The following is a 15,366-nucleotide window of genomic DNA, read 5'->3' as shown; positions in this document are numbered from 1 at the left end:
AACAGTTGTGAAACACAAGTGTAGCTATTTCCTATGATGATTAATCCTGATTTGTCAATTTAATTGGATTAAGGAATGCCTAGTGGATTAGTAAAGCATGCTCCAGGCAGTGTCTGGCTGGGTCATGAATATGTGACCTTTGGTACTCTGTGGTCCCCGGCCTCACCTCTCCATCATGGTTTCTGTGCCCTGGTTTCAGGCTTCCATGACACAAGCAGCTGTCCCCTACCAAGTCCTACCAACCTGAGGTTTCTGCCATGAAGCATGTAGACCACATAGTGAGTCTCCTCCTACCACCATAAACTAAATTAAACCTTTTGTGCTTTAACATGTGACCCTCAAATGTTATGTTATTAGCGCAGGAAAGATGGCTAATACATTATAAAACACTGAACCATTAATAACAATCTCAATGAAATTTGTTTAGAAATACTTTACAAACCAGATATGTCAGCACTTACTTAATAATCCTAGCATTCTGGAAGGCAAAGCTTGGAGGATTAAAGATTTGAGCCCATTGTGGACAACTTAGTAACTCTGAGAGAGATCCTGTCACAAAAAATAAAAACACTGGGAATTGGTTAAGTTCAAAGACCTTGGATTAAATCCCCAGTGCACAGAGACAAAATATATATTAGAAAGCATATAAATCTATTTAATAATATTTCTTGTACATAAAGGACATTGTCTTTCTGTATTTCCCCATTTTCCTTTCTATCCCTGAATGGCTCTCACTTTAACTTTCTTTGTATCTCCCCATGTCTGTAAATGTACAACTCAACCAACACACTAACCACAAAGATAATAGGAAGTAGATTTGTTAGTTTCTTTTTTTGTGACCAATGCAGCGCCCTGGGAGTGGGCCTGGCACAGCATGTGGTGCTGTGGTCTACTACGCTTGCCTAAGCTTGCCTGTAGACAAGGCACTGTAGACCACTGAGCTATCCTGCTGGCCCCTGTCAGTTTCTTAAAATAATCAGTGTACACCTTTTCTCATTTTCAATGCCCCGTGAAAGTTTTAAGTTTCACTCTCATTTTAATTTTTCTAGTTTCTTGTAGAGACCATATTTATTATTACTTTCTCAATATACTACACAAATTTTACTCACTTATACAATTCTGACAACTGCAGCAATAAATACCCTCACCCACAAGGGCTGTTGGACATATTATAGGAAGTCTCTAAACATAATAAACTAAGAAATTTGGAAAAAACAAATTTATCAATTTCATCTCACAGGTGAAATTTATTGTGAATTTTTTTTGCACCAAACTGAATTAACCTTTTTACATTAAACACGTAGGACATAAGGAAAAAGTTGTTAGTTTTATCCAAATTACACTGCATGTCTCAGATAACGCAAAGGGCATACAGGGAAACATTGTATACCAGGGATTATTAACTGAATACTTGAGCATTAAAGAAACATCTTTGATAATTTTTGTATGAGTGAACAAATAATAGATAAATTTGTTTGTAATATACCACATTCCATATTATTTTATAAATCTTGCCAAAACTCTATAAAGCATTTGTTTATTTAATAAAGAGACACAAATTTGATGATGGCAAATAACATGTGTAAGTTTACTCAGCTAAGAAGTAACTTTTCAATGATGCAAAGACAAACTTGGGGTTTGAAATTTGTTACTCCTTTTCCTTTTCTTTTGTTTTTTCTTCATAGCTATTATTTTTACTCCAATATATTCACAGATTAGTAGATGCAATTATTCATCACAAAAATCTGTGAGAATTTTAATTCATCTGTGCTCTTTCAGCTAAAATACCACTAAACACCTTGTTGTAAGCACAGGTTATTGTGAAGTCATGAATTTATGTACTTAGAAGCAGATCCTGTGTGTATAATAGCACAACTTACCATAATGGCTTCCCAGGTTTCCAGTTTATAAGGATAGAAAGATGAGCATAATGTCGCTAACCTGTACAACTCTAGCCGCTGTTATAAGCAGGTTTTTTTTTAATCATAAGCTAATGGCTACCTTATATTACATTTTGTTGTGGAATATTAAATTTCATTATTTCTTTTTGGATTTCTCCTTTTTCACAATGGTTGGTTTTAGTGAACAGTGTGTATCTATACACAGACAACTATTTGCATTAGAAATGATTTCCTGGCATAGAAGCAAGATCAGGAGGAGGAATATTTTCACATCTGCCACTTCGACTCATGACATTTGCACCTTTATTCTGAGTGCCAGTGACACCACGGCCAGTGGTCCTTAAGTGTATTTCCTCTCTGTGTGTCACTTAGTACAAGGAGAAATGAAAGAGAAAGACAAATATATATCCACCATCATATTTGTCTCACTCATCTGCTTACCCACGTTTCACCTGGACAAATGCCATAAAAATTGTGATTCACACGTTAAGCCCCAAATAGGGAAGAGTCTTTGAGTTACATTCAAGAGCACAACATAAAGATGTATGTAAATTTAATTCTGATATGCAGTATAAACTGTAGGTGGACTATGGGCATTAACTAAAGTAAAAAAATATTGGATGACATTGTTTCTATTTAGGTAGAGACATTAAAATACATTCTGTTGATGTTTAGAAAAACTCCTCACATTCACCTGGCTGGAGATGCTAGCAGATGCTTGGATTCATGTAGACTCTAAGCTAATTAATAATCGCTATAACCATCCAGTGAGTGTTCATCTTTAGAGCCATCCATACATATAACATGCAGCTAATGAGAATTGACAATGCCAAATTATTGGAAATGGAATTATAAAAATCGTGATCCAGTAGTGTACAACAAGCTGTATACTCAAGGAATTATCTCTCTGTAACAAGTATGACAGAGACTACAATCAAGAACCCCTTCCACGTACTTCCGGTAAAGTACAATCTTAGAACTTTGAAATTATGACAGAAATGTGCACTACAGAAGTGAATTGGAGCGTCTGCTGAGGCAGTTACAGGGACCAGGGTCTGATCATCAGGATGCCATGCCGGCCCCACCCTGGGGCCTGCTGAGACAGTGAATGAGACAGGGTGTGGTGCCACACACCTGTAATCCCAGCACTTGGAAGGCTGAAAACAGGAGGATCATCATGAGTTCAATCTCTTTAGTGAGACCGTGTAGATCCTGTACTAAATACATTAAGAAAACCCCTCAAAAGTGAACTAGAATGACATGAAAATAAAACCTTTGACTTAAACTACTTCTTAAAATCTTTACTTAGTAACAGTTTGTTTTGTTTCTTTTTTCTTTTCAAAGTTTTATTGATAAACATATAGCAATGAGACAGTTTCAAATCAAATCGAAAGTACAGTTTCAACAAATAATACACTGCATACATTCTTCTCAGTGGTTAATTGCTGTACAAGATGCAGACTTGTGATCCTACTTACAAACACCATTAGAAAAAATCATTCTATTCATTAAGAGAATGCAACTATATATCTATCCTAACCACTTGGAATACACAAATACAAAATGGACATTCATCGGTATACCCCATTTTTTCTAAGTTCCGTTATTGAATATTATAGGTGTGTAAACTCAGCAAAATATTCTAAAAGAGTACAGAAGCCCATAATATCATTGGGTCTTCTGTTTAACTGGCAATGTCAGAAATTATTGACCTGAGTCCCCCACAGCTCAACATAACAACATGGCTTTACTTCCTATATTTCGTCTTCATACTTTTCTACTGGATGGTTAAGACCAAGGTAAAGCAGGACCTGTGCAACAAGAGTTGTAGCTTTTTGGTCTGACAAGGTCAGTGAAATGCCCTCAGGATTTATCTTGAGATCCTGTACCTCAGATTGTAGAACCTTTGTCAGTGTCAGCCATGTGGATGAGTCACTGTTTTGTTTCTTTTTGATGTGTAGTTCTCTGGACTTTGTAAACACAAAGTCATAGCTGCTACCTCAATCAGGATTCACATATCCATATCAACCACGAAACCTCTCTAAGCCTGCCTAGTAGGTTTTCACCTGTGCCCCAACCCAACCCTTTGGTGACCGCTTTCCCTGATTTTGCCTTTTCCAGACATTACATAAGTAGTATATGTGATAGAAGGCATTCTAAGTGTGTTTTCATGTTGTTGCTCTTACCAATGGAAATACGCTAATAGATGGTGTTCCACTCTACAGATGAACAGCAAGTCCTGATCTTCTGTCAGCTAGGGACATGTGGCTGTAGATTCCTTTGGTTTGCTAGGAATAAAGCTACCATAAGTGTTTATATGCATGTTTTAAAGTGAACATAAATTGTTATTTTCCTTGGAAATATATGTAGAAGTGGGATTCTTGTGTCATACGGTAAAGGTGTGTTAACTTTACAGCAAACTGCAAACTGTTTGCCAGCTGACCTTGTACTTTGTATACCTACAGGCAACACATGGGAGTTTCTTGTTTTTCTGCACCCACATGGCGTCACTGATTTGTTATAGTTTGCTTGCTTGCCTTGTTTCCAGTTGAGCTTTTCTAGTAGGCATGCAGAGACATAACTGCCACTTAATTGGGAATATTTACATATTTAATTTAATATGAATACTGACATAGTTAACTTTACTTCTATTATCTCACTACTTGTTTTCTTGTTTTTCATTTTTTCCTCATTATCTGCTTCTGTTTGGAAATAGTGAACAGTTCTTTATTCCATTTTACGTCTTGTCTGAGTAAGTTGGCCATATATCTTTGACTTTGGATTCCTTGGGTTTATGTTGTTATCTTTTATTTATCATTGTCTGCCTTCAATAAGTTTTACTACTTCTCCTAGAACATGCCAAGCATACTAATGTACTTCTGTTCTCCCAATCTAGCTTGTATATTATTGTTTGCAACTATATTCCTTGTACATAAACTTCTACACACTCCATAGCATATTGTACTCTTTTTTGTTTAAACAGACATTATATTAAAAATTTATTAGGAAAAATCATGTAAGGTTGCCATAGGTAGTATAATTTACCTTCTGAGCTAAAATTGTCCCTTTAATGTCTTTTTGAATTGTGAATGTACTAGGGAATACTTTATTGTTGGTTGTTTGAAAAAGTCTTTATTTTGCCTTTATCCTGAATAAAAAATTATGTTTATGCTTATTAGGGACAATTGGATTGTGATCTCTTATTTTCTTCAGATTTCTGTATTCTCATTACAATTAACTTATGAAGACAGTATAGCAGCATCTTCAAGTACTGGTAATATGGTCATACATGTTCACATAAATGAATTGCTTGAGTGGATTTTGTGTATGAAAGATATTGGTATCTTGTGCCTATAGATTACAAATTTTTATTGAATTTCATTTTCAGTTAAACTTCTTTTTCCTGTATCACTTCTCATTCTTTTGGAGTAGAAACTATGAATTCTATTTTATTAGGACACTTAAATTTGTCCTACAGTTCACTGATGCTCTGTTAAATTTTAACTCTACTCTTTCTCTGCATTGCACTTAGGATAGGTTATGTTATTATATATTGAAATTCAGTAATCTTTCTTTATGCAAATCCAATCTGGTATTAATCCAAGAGAGGGTAATTTTTTTACTCAAACACTGTTGTCTTCATTTCTGGAAGCTTTATTTGCATTCTCTAAAGTGTTAAGGTCTCTACTTAACTTGCTGAACACATGAAATGCAGGTGGACTTTACTATTTTAGCGTGTTTGTGTGCCGATTCCCGCAACTGTGCTAATTTGTGAGTTGTTTTCAATTGGTTGGTTCTTCTTTTTGTGTGGGTTTGTTTTGCTAGTCTTTACTTGCTAGCAGCTCACAAAAAAGGGGAGAGAGAAAATCAATTATCCATATGATATGTGATATATAATTTCCTTTTCCCATTGCAGAGGATTTAACCCAGGACTGCATTTGTTTGGTAAGCACTCTGCCACTGGGGGGGAAATATATGTATTGTATTCCCATAATTTTTTTAAAGCTTTGTTTTAAATAAGTTGTTAAATAACTTACAGTCTTTTATTTCAGGCTGTGCTTTCATGATGTGGCAGGCAGCGCTGGAGCAGTGCTGTGCATAGGCTGAATTATGCCCAGTGCTTCGGGAAGGCTCTTCTCTGCACCGGGCCTCGTGTCCTAGGAGTCACTTTACTATGGGACACAGGAATCATCTCTTTCTGTCTCTCTTATTGCCTAGAATCTTCTGGGACATTTTCAAAAACAATATTAGATGTGGTTTTATTTTTTTGGGCAAAAGCCTTAGAAAGATTTTTGAAATGAGGAAGCCTATTTATTTTTAATAAATTTTTATTAATGTTGTTGAGAAATAAATAGCAATGAGACAGTTTCAAAATTGATTAGTAGGACAGTTTCAATAATTAATACATTGCATATTGTTGTCTTCGTAGTGGTTATTCATAGTACGTGATGCAGACATGATATCCTATTTATACTATTAGTACAAATCTTTCTTCTCATTGAATTAAGAAAAAGTAGCTGTATATATATCCTAACTATATTGTGTGTACAGATACTAAATGGTCCTTCATTTGTATCCCCTTTTTTGTTTAGCTTTGCCAGAGATGGATATTCCATTGCCATTTAAATATTGTAGGTGCATGAGTTCAGCAAAATAATCCAATATAGTCCTGTAGTGCACAATAGTAGGGGGTTGTCTGTAGGACTGGCAATGTTGAAGTTGTTGACTTGAGCCTTTTACCACTCAGCATATTAATATGGCTTTACTTTTCATACCTCACTTTTATTCTTTTCTTCTGGATGGTTAAGACTAAGATAAAGCAAGACCTATATAACAAGAAATGCAACTTCTGTATTTGGTTGTCTAAATATGTACTACTTGTCATATCATTTACTGCTATACTGTCTTTCAAGTAAATGTTTGTTTAAAACAAAAGGGTAGTAAATGAAAACAAGAGACAAGAAAAAATGTCATAGGACTGTTCTGCTATGTTGTATATGGTTAGATTTCTAAATTTCTGTGTAAAATATGTAATTGTTTGTTTCTATTTTTTTTTCTTTCTTTTTCTTTATGTGCTATAGGGATTTAAAGTTTAACATAGCAATACCTGTTCCATACTATGTCTAAGATGTTTGATATTCAGACAGATAGTGAAGTTAAGCTCAACAGCCTATATTATAGGGTAATAGTATCATTAAGCTTCTCTTCTTGAGGGCTAACAACTTAAATTTGCAGACCAAAAATTAGAAAACAAGAAAGGCTGCAAGGACAGCCAACACTTTGGCCCTAGCCTTTCAAGGTCAGTGAGGACTCAGGACACAAAAGAACCTGTACTGTAACATCCTGTAACTCAGTGATGTCCCAGAATTTCTGATCAAGAGATTATGGGGCCACAGAGAAAAGTGATCGATGATGTAGAGTGTGCCTAAAGAGAGTCATATGGAGAGAAAACATTCTCTCAGGCTTTCACAGGGAACACATTTGCCAAGCAATGGTAGTGACTCATCCACATGGCTGACACTGACAAAGGATCTACAATCTGAGGTACAGGGTTCCAGAGTAAATCCTGAGGGGATCTGACTTTATCAAATATTTTTTATAATTTTATGTGATACTCAGATTAATATTTATAACTAGATTATACTTAAATTTTAGCAATTTCACAGGATTTATTACATTATATTCATTAAACTTTATATTGTATATGTTCATATCTCTGAATTTATGGAAAATAAAACCTTAGACATACAATATTCACTGTGTTTTCTGAAATTACAAAAGCAAACATAATATTCTCATGGGAGTTAAAAATGTATCACAAAGTTTCTTCTAACTTACAAAGCATTTTTATTGTTTGGGAGAAGGAACTATACATAATATGGAGTTAATATGTCAAAATTAGAGTGATGATAATGCAATTAGATGGCTAGTTCCAGTGAAAAGAAAAAACATTTTTTCATATATTTTGTTGAAATTTAATGTAAGCAGGCATTATGACCCTGATGAACCAATTTTACTGTCTTCATGGAAGTTTTGTGAGATGTGGAATACTGAATAAATTGCACATTTAATACATTAATGATAAAATTTTTGTCTTTTTTTTCTTTTCTTAATTTCTCTTAATTGTTTTTTACTTTCTTTTTTAAGTTTTTCATGCATATATCTCGTAACCTAACAACTGATTTGGAGACAACACTATGCAATACAACAAATACTGTCAAATTCATATTATTTTGTTTAGTGAAATTTTGTATCATGTGTAATTTTTTAATTATTATTTTGTATTTTCTTTAGCAGCTAATACATATCAGTGGTAATAATGTTGTGAACTTCCATTATATTATATAAAAGCAACAATAACACATTTGCTTGAGTACTCTATTATAAACACATAAACAGGACAATGGGATAATTTACCCATTTGTGTCTAATGGTGTACTTATTCTATTATGCAAAATTAAAAGTGAGGTACATCCAGGAATTTCAGGGCCTTTGTACATTCAGTGAAAGGAAGTGTTGCAGAAAAAAGGAAGAATTTGCTAAGTGTACCTACACTTACTTGGGGAAATAGATAAGGCATTTACTTATTATTTCTTAATAATGCAGAAGATGTATGATCTTTCTACTACATGCAGTTATTCTAAACACAGATATACAAATTCTCTTCCCTGCCAACTTAATAAAAGCCACATTGGTCAACATCCAAAGATAGTATATCTGAAATATTATTTTACTTTTATTGTTATATTATTAATATCAAAATTCCAAACTCCCTTTTATGAACTCAGATGGAAAATACTGTGATATACTGTCAACTTTCATGAATAAAAATACAATTCTCTTAATTTCTATTTTTATTGCCTTTAAGCAGTTTCACTTAAAAACTAACATGACTTGAATTAAAGAATCTCCTGAGTATCCGAAAGCATGCTCAGTGGAGTTCCAGGCGAGCTGGGAGGGGACTCGCTCTGGGGCTAGAGCAGTGCTGGGGAACTGAGGGTGAGCTGCGTCCTCCTGCATGGCTGACGCAGCTCGCTTTCCTAGTTTCATGATTATCAGCCCCGCAAATTCCCATTTCTTTCCAACATGTTTTCTTTTGCTACCATTCTGAGATTTTAGCAGTCTTTTCTTATTTTAGTTGGTTTCTAATTCTAACAGTTTTTCAAGATTATTGGACAAGATCTGATAATCTTGTACCTGACTAAGAATCACAGTGCTTTGTTAAGGACATGAAAAATCTCTTCAAGATGAAATGTTTCAGGTGTTTGTACTTCACTTTAATATGAGGCAAATGTTTCATACAATGTCAAGGCAAAAGCTGCCTGTGCACTTCACTCATATTCTTCCCCGGAGGTGGCCATGTTGGAATGAGTCCCCTGGCCCTTACAATTTGAATTCAAATTTCAGTATCCAACTAAATATCTCACACAATTTGAAGTAATTTTGTGAATCAGCCATGACTCATTCAAGTGGAGCACTTTTCCTTCCTACAGGCACCATGTCTGCTTCAGCCCTACACAAATAAATGAGATGGAGTAACACAGATCCCGTAGGTTCATTCCAAATGCCTGCATTTGGAGAATTTAGCTAGTCACAGACCTAGACCATTCTGATATTAACATGCAAAAGAAATAAAGTTTGCTATCTTACTCATTGTTCTCTTTTTCTCTTTCACAGACCACCACTTTGCAGCTATAATTTTGTACTTAAGGAATCAGAGGAATTGTTTCTGAAACCTGTCACATGTATAAAGAAGATTTAAATTTCGTCTAACAATAAAATTTTTTTTCTGAATCAAAGGATTTGTAAATGAGAATGATTTAACTGGTCTTTTGGAATGTATTGCTCTATCTACAATTCAGACATATTTTATTTCTTGAATCAAAAATATAGAAAATAAAATGCATATGTAAAATATTCAGAATGTTTTTGCTTTTTTATTGTTGGAAATTGAACTATGGACTTTCAAGCTAAGCTACAACTTCAGCCCACTTTTTATTTTTATTGTGAGGCAGGATTTGCTCAGGTGCATTTCTCAGGTAACACTCAAATTTATCATCCTGCGGCCTTACCATTAAGAGTTTTGAGATTATCAATGGATTCCACTAGGTGAGGCTATATTCTGATTTTATTCAAAAATCTCTTTAGTTTGGTTACCTTATATATGTCCTACAATATTTACCATAGACTAATTTCCTAGATTTTCATAAATGAATATATTAAAATATTTTTTACCTTTTTTCAGTCTTTATATATATATTTATAGTGCATGCTGTCCATGCATCACGATTATGGCCCCAGAATGTGCTGGCACCCCTACACTATGTGCATCCCCAGCACTAGCCCCACCTCCAGAGTGAGCTGAGCTGCCCCCCCCCAAAAAAATTACAGCCATAATACCTACTATTTATCAGGTTAGGCTCTAAATTCATTACTTATAGTGTGTGGTGGATTGGTAACTGGTGGTCAACTTGTTACACCCAGCTGAACTGACTCAATGTGGTGCTGGGTGTGGGAGGCCCACCTGAGGACTGTTGCCAGCAGCATGTGAGGCAGAACTAGGAGCTGTTAAGAGGCTGTTGGGAGCTGTTGAAAGCTGCTGGTTCCCTTAGTCAATTCTGCTGGAGAACCTTGTTATGCTGGCTTTTCTGATGAACTTGTCTGTTCTCATTAGAGGAAGAACTCAGGACCTCATTACTGAGAATAGCTACGGTTCATTTTGGAGGAGTTCTACTTTTCATCTTGCATATCACTTATCAGGCCCTGGAGGGGAAGATGGTATACTGCTCAGCCTCGTGGAGAGACTTGTCAAGTTGGCTTTCCTGAAGGGAGCGCAGCTTTCCTTATCCTTGGAGGAGCTTGGGCCTCACTGTTGCTAAAGATGGCTGTGGTCCTTTGCAGAGTAGCTCTAGGTCTTACCTTGAGGGTTGCTTCCTGGCTCCAGTGCAGATCCCTCCGCCTGCTAGCACAGATCCTTCATTCTGCTGGCCTAGACCCTCTAGCTACCACTGCAGATCTTCGGGCCTTCGTAGCACAGACCCATGAAACAATCCTGCATGAGACCTTGTCATGGGCTCTAGGCCTTCAGTTGGCCTTGTTGGAGGCTTTGTTACAGGCTCTAGGTTTTCAAGTAGACTCATGCAAGATATTAGGATCTATATCCTCAGCTAGATTCTTTGGTTTTTAGTGTATGGACAGCAATCCTACATTCTATGTATATGATTCTTTGGGTGATTCATTATAAAATGTGTCCTGTTTTGGATTGTTTCTTCTTACAGAACCCCACAGCACAAAACAGTTTCGCATATCCTTACAAGTTCATCCTTATCCTTATAAGATCCATGTTTTTAGCATCCTCGGTAACAGGAGGTGCAAGAAAACAAAAAGAATTATTGGGACCATTAACAATATTGATAATAGTTGCATTTTGATTTTTATGTGTACTGAGTAAATGCTAGCTATTATGAAGACTTTTGAATGACTAAATGGCTGAATGCATGATCAGGGAATCAAATTCTTGGCAAAGGGAACATGGGGTGATAGGATGGAGCTGCCTCTGAGAAAGTAATGTGGCTGCTGAGTGTCTTCCAGGTGACAGAGAACGTGCTGAGCATGCCCATCTTGGTGAGCTGACACACATGTACACGTGCATGCTGTTTCTCTGTCATGTACTTTTAGAGTCTTAGGCTGAAGACAATTTTAGAAATTACAAAACACCTAAGTGCTGCCCCAGGACAAGTTGAACCTGCTTCTCCAGATGGCAAGAACATCACTGGTGAATATTAGGGGCTGGCTTTGGAGTCAGGAAAGTGCAGGCCTTCAAAGCACAGGCAACATTTTCATCCATCATTCGTTCATCGTTTTCCCCTATGCACATGTGGTATTTGAAAAAAAGAAAAACTGAAAGGTAAACAGCTGGTTATGCAGATGGTGTTGATTAATTGAATGTGGATTTCTATAGCATGGCTTAAATTTCTGGACTGCTTGGCTCTTGGCTAAAGGTATAATTTTATTTCATAGGGACAGGGAATGATGTATTTGCAAGTAAACTACCAGCCATGATCAAAAGGCCTCAAATGGAACACTGTCTTTCACAAACTGTTCACAGATGCAAAACAATTGTTCGTTCACTGAGTTCAGTAGGACCCTTTAGGATACTGCTCCATCTCGGCAGCTTCTTCCATTCTTAGCTCAGATTTATCTCACACCTTTCCTGGCCATTCTTTGGCCCTTCCGTGTTGATCTGTTGTCTGTCTCTAGCACACTCCCTCCTTTGCCTTTTCCTCCTTCTCTGTTTACCAGAAATGTTTACTGAGGCATGAATGTTAGGAATCTCCCCTTACCTGTCTGCCTCTATCACTAGAACGTGAGCTTCTCAAGAGTGAGAAATTTTAGATAATTGTGTATGTTTTGAATTTTTAGCACCTTGATAAATCACTGGCTCCTTTCAGGGACTCCATAAATATTTGCTCAATGACAAATGCAAAAGTATATAAATGCAGGAAGTTTTGTTTTGGTTTTAATTTAGAGGGGAATAGTGGTAAGAATCAGTGGCTGTAGGCTATTTAGAAGAACAAAATGTTATATGTGGCCTGGTTAGAGATTAGAGAGCTCTCCCAGGACAGCAGATAAACTCCTATCTCCAAATGTAGTAAAACCAGATCACAGTATTAAATGATTTTCATTCGACAAATGTAGAATTTAATACATTTCAGACAATGTTGAATAGTCTCTTATATGTATAGCACTACAGCATTAACATTTAAACACATAGGCCAATGAAAATTTCCAATTCTTTTTTTAATAATTGTTTAGAAAATACTATTTGAAGACAAGCAAACAAAATCTCCTGCAGGCACAGATTCTGAAATCACTGGAACACTGTAAGTCGAAGTTGTTCTAATTTCAAAAACATTTTTGTGTTCTGATATTTGATTGATTGCATTGTGCTACCTTTTAAGACTTTGCAGGAGAAATGCTCAATGGGAAAATGTCTTTGTAAGAAGTTTTTACAATGAAGCTTTTTCAAAGTGAATGAAGAAAAGGGATTAGGGATATAGCTTATAGGTAATGTTTGTTCCAGCACTACAATAATTATTATGTAAATAAAGAAAATGAAGAATAAAGATTAAAATGTAGGCTTACTTTTCCTAGAGGTTTTACTCAAGACATTGTGTTTACCAGGCAGGCACTTATGCCACTGAGCTATTTACTTGGCCCTTAGTAGAGTATTCTATAAGTGAAAAGAGGAAAGGTAAAGGATAAGGAGGAGAGAATATTCGGATTTACTAACAATATACTATGACAAGTGCCAGTGAGATGGCTCAGCAGTCTAAGTGCCTGCTTAGGCAAGTGCAGGGACAATGTTTGAGCCCCTGCACCATATGCTGTGCTAGCCCATCCCTAGGCATGCTGAAGTGGCCACCCAGATGGGGTATGGTGGCACACACCTGCAATCCCAATGCTGGAGAGGCTGAAATAGGAGGATCATTATGAGTCCAAGCTGTATAGTGAGACCCTGTGCAAATTTTTAAATATATATATTAGATTCATGTAGATATATTTTAATATACCTACTATATTGTAATGATCAAAGTAATGTATTTTCAGTACCAAGTGATTTAAAACAATGCACCCAGCTCTGAAGAAACTTCTATTACCAAAGATAAAACAGTTTCACAAAATAATGAACCACTAAACATAAACACTGTGTTATTTTGCTTTATTTTCCCTCTACCTTCACCAAAAGAAAATGATTGACATGTATGGATTTGAATGTAGACATTTTTAATATAAAATAAAGAATAAGTGCTCAGAAACTATATTGGAGCTTTGATAAACTATACAACTAGAAGTGTTACAGTAACTCTTACTTCCCTTTCAGAAGAACAAGTCAAGGTAATAACCAGAGAGTATAAAAAAATCTATGCAATCTATGAAAACTAATCACAGTTTTTCAAACTCTAAGAGGCAAATTCAAAAGGCAGACACCAAACACTGAATCAGAAAGTATGGCTAGAGAATGGGGTGAAAAGACGTGATTGATATCCTCTATTCCCATACAGAGGAGCATGGTCATTTATCTACTGAGAAATAATTGCTTTCTGACAGAGATCATTCTCATTCTCCATTATCTTCTTCTTCCTTCTTATTATTTCACTTTGTAATAACCAGATATCTCCAAACCCAGAGAAATTATACCTGAGTAACAAAAAAGGGAAGTTTAAAAAATTTGCTTCTTGGGGTGGGTTATTTCACTAATAAGTGCCAATTTAGTTAAAACTGTAACTCCAACTCTTCCTCCTCCTCCTCTTCTTCTTCTGCCTCACCCTCTCCCTCCTACTCTCCCTCTTGCCCCTACTCTCTTTCTCCTCCTCCTCCTCTTCTTCTTCCTCTTCTTCTCCTCATGCTCCTTTTCTCTCCTCATCTTCCTCTTTCTCTTCTCTTCCTTCTTTTTAATAATTTTTTATTCATTTTAATGAGAAAAAATAGCAATGGAACAGTTTCAAAACAAATTAGTAGGATATTACAATAATTAATACATTGCATATTATTGTCTTCATGGGACAAGATGCAGGCATGATATATTATCTAAACAATATCAGTACAACATTTAGGTTTTTTTTTTTTTTTTCTTTCAGAACTGGGGATTGAATTCAGGCCCTTGAACTTGCCACGGAAGTGCGTATTCCACTGAGCCATCTCCCCAGGCCCATTACAAACATTTCTTCTTGTTGAACTAAGAGAAGGTAGCTGTATATCTATCCTAACTAATTTATTTATACATATATGTAAATATATTCACTACAAAATTTATTTATATCCCCTTTTTCATTTTGTTTTTGTCAGATGGGTGTTCCATTGTTGTTAGAGAAGCTATATTTGGATAAGTCTTTAAAGGAAGGACCTTTTCATACTTGATGCCAGTTCAAATATTGTAGGCACTTGTATTCAGCAAAATAACCCAATACAGTCCAATATTTCATAATAATAGTGGGTTATTGGAAGAACTGACAATTTTCAGAAGTTTTGACTTGAGCCTTTTACAGCTCAGCATATTAATATGGCATTACTTTTTAGACCTCATGGTTACAATTTTCAGCGGGATGGTTAAGATCAAGTTAAATCAAGGCCTATATAACTAAAAATGTAACTTCTGTATCTGATAAGGTCAGTCAAATCCCCTCAGGATTTACCCTGAAACCACCTCGTAGATCTTTTGTCAGTGTCAGCCATCTGAATGAGTCACAGCCATTTCTTGACCAGTTTGTTCTCTGTGAAAGCCTAAGAGAATTTATTTTTTTCTCTCCAGGTGACCCTCCTTAGGCACACTATACATCATCAATCACTTTCCTCTGTGGCCCAATAATCTCCTTGACCAGAAAATTTGGGACACTGCTGAGTTACAAGGTGTCACAGTACAGATTCTCTTATGTCCTGAGTCCTCACTGACCTTGAATGGCTA

General features: G+C 35.9%; 1 protein-coding gene across 1 annotated transcript in view; it reads left to right on the top strand.

Moving 5' to 3' along the window:
• Lipi (lipase I) overlaps window positions 1-9,663 on the top strand; it is a 58,142-nt gene extending 48,479 nt beyond the window's left edge. Inside the window, exon 12 of the mRNA XM_023724124.1 lies at window positions 9,579-9,663. Within this exon, the coding sequence (XP_023579892.1) occupies window positions 9,579-9,663 (85 nt within the window). The remainder of the gene's footprint in view (window positions 1-9,578) is intronic.
• Window positions 9,664-15,366: the final 5,703 nt, after the last annotated feature.

This window comes from Octodon degus, unplaced genomic scaffold (genome assembly GCF_000260255.1).
Source record: "Octodon degus isolate 3935 unplaced genomic scaffold, OctDeg1.0 scaffold00106, whole genome shotgun sequence".
Lineage (NCBI taxonomy): Eukaryota > Metazoa > Chordata > Mammalia > Rodentia > Octodontidae > Octodon > Octodon degus.
Note: the sequence above shows the minus strand (reverse complement) of the source record. Positions and strands in the feature narration are given on the sequence as shown.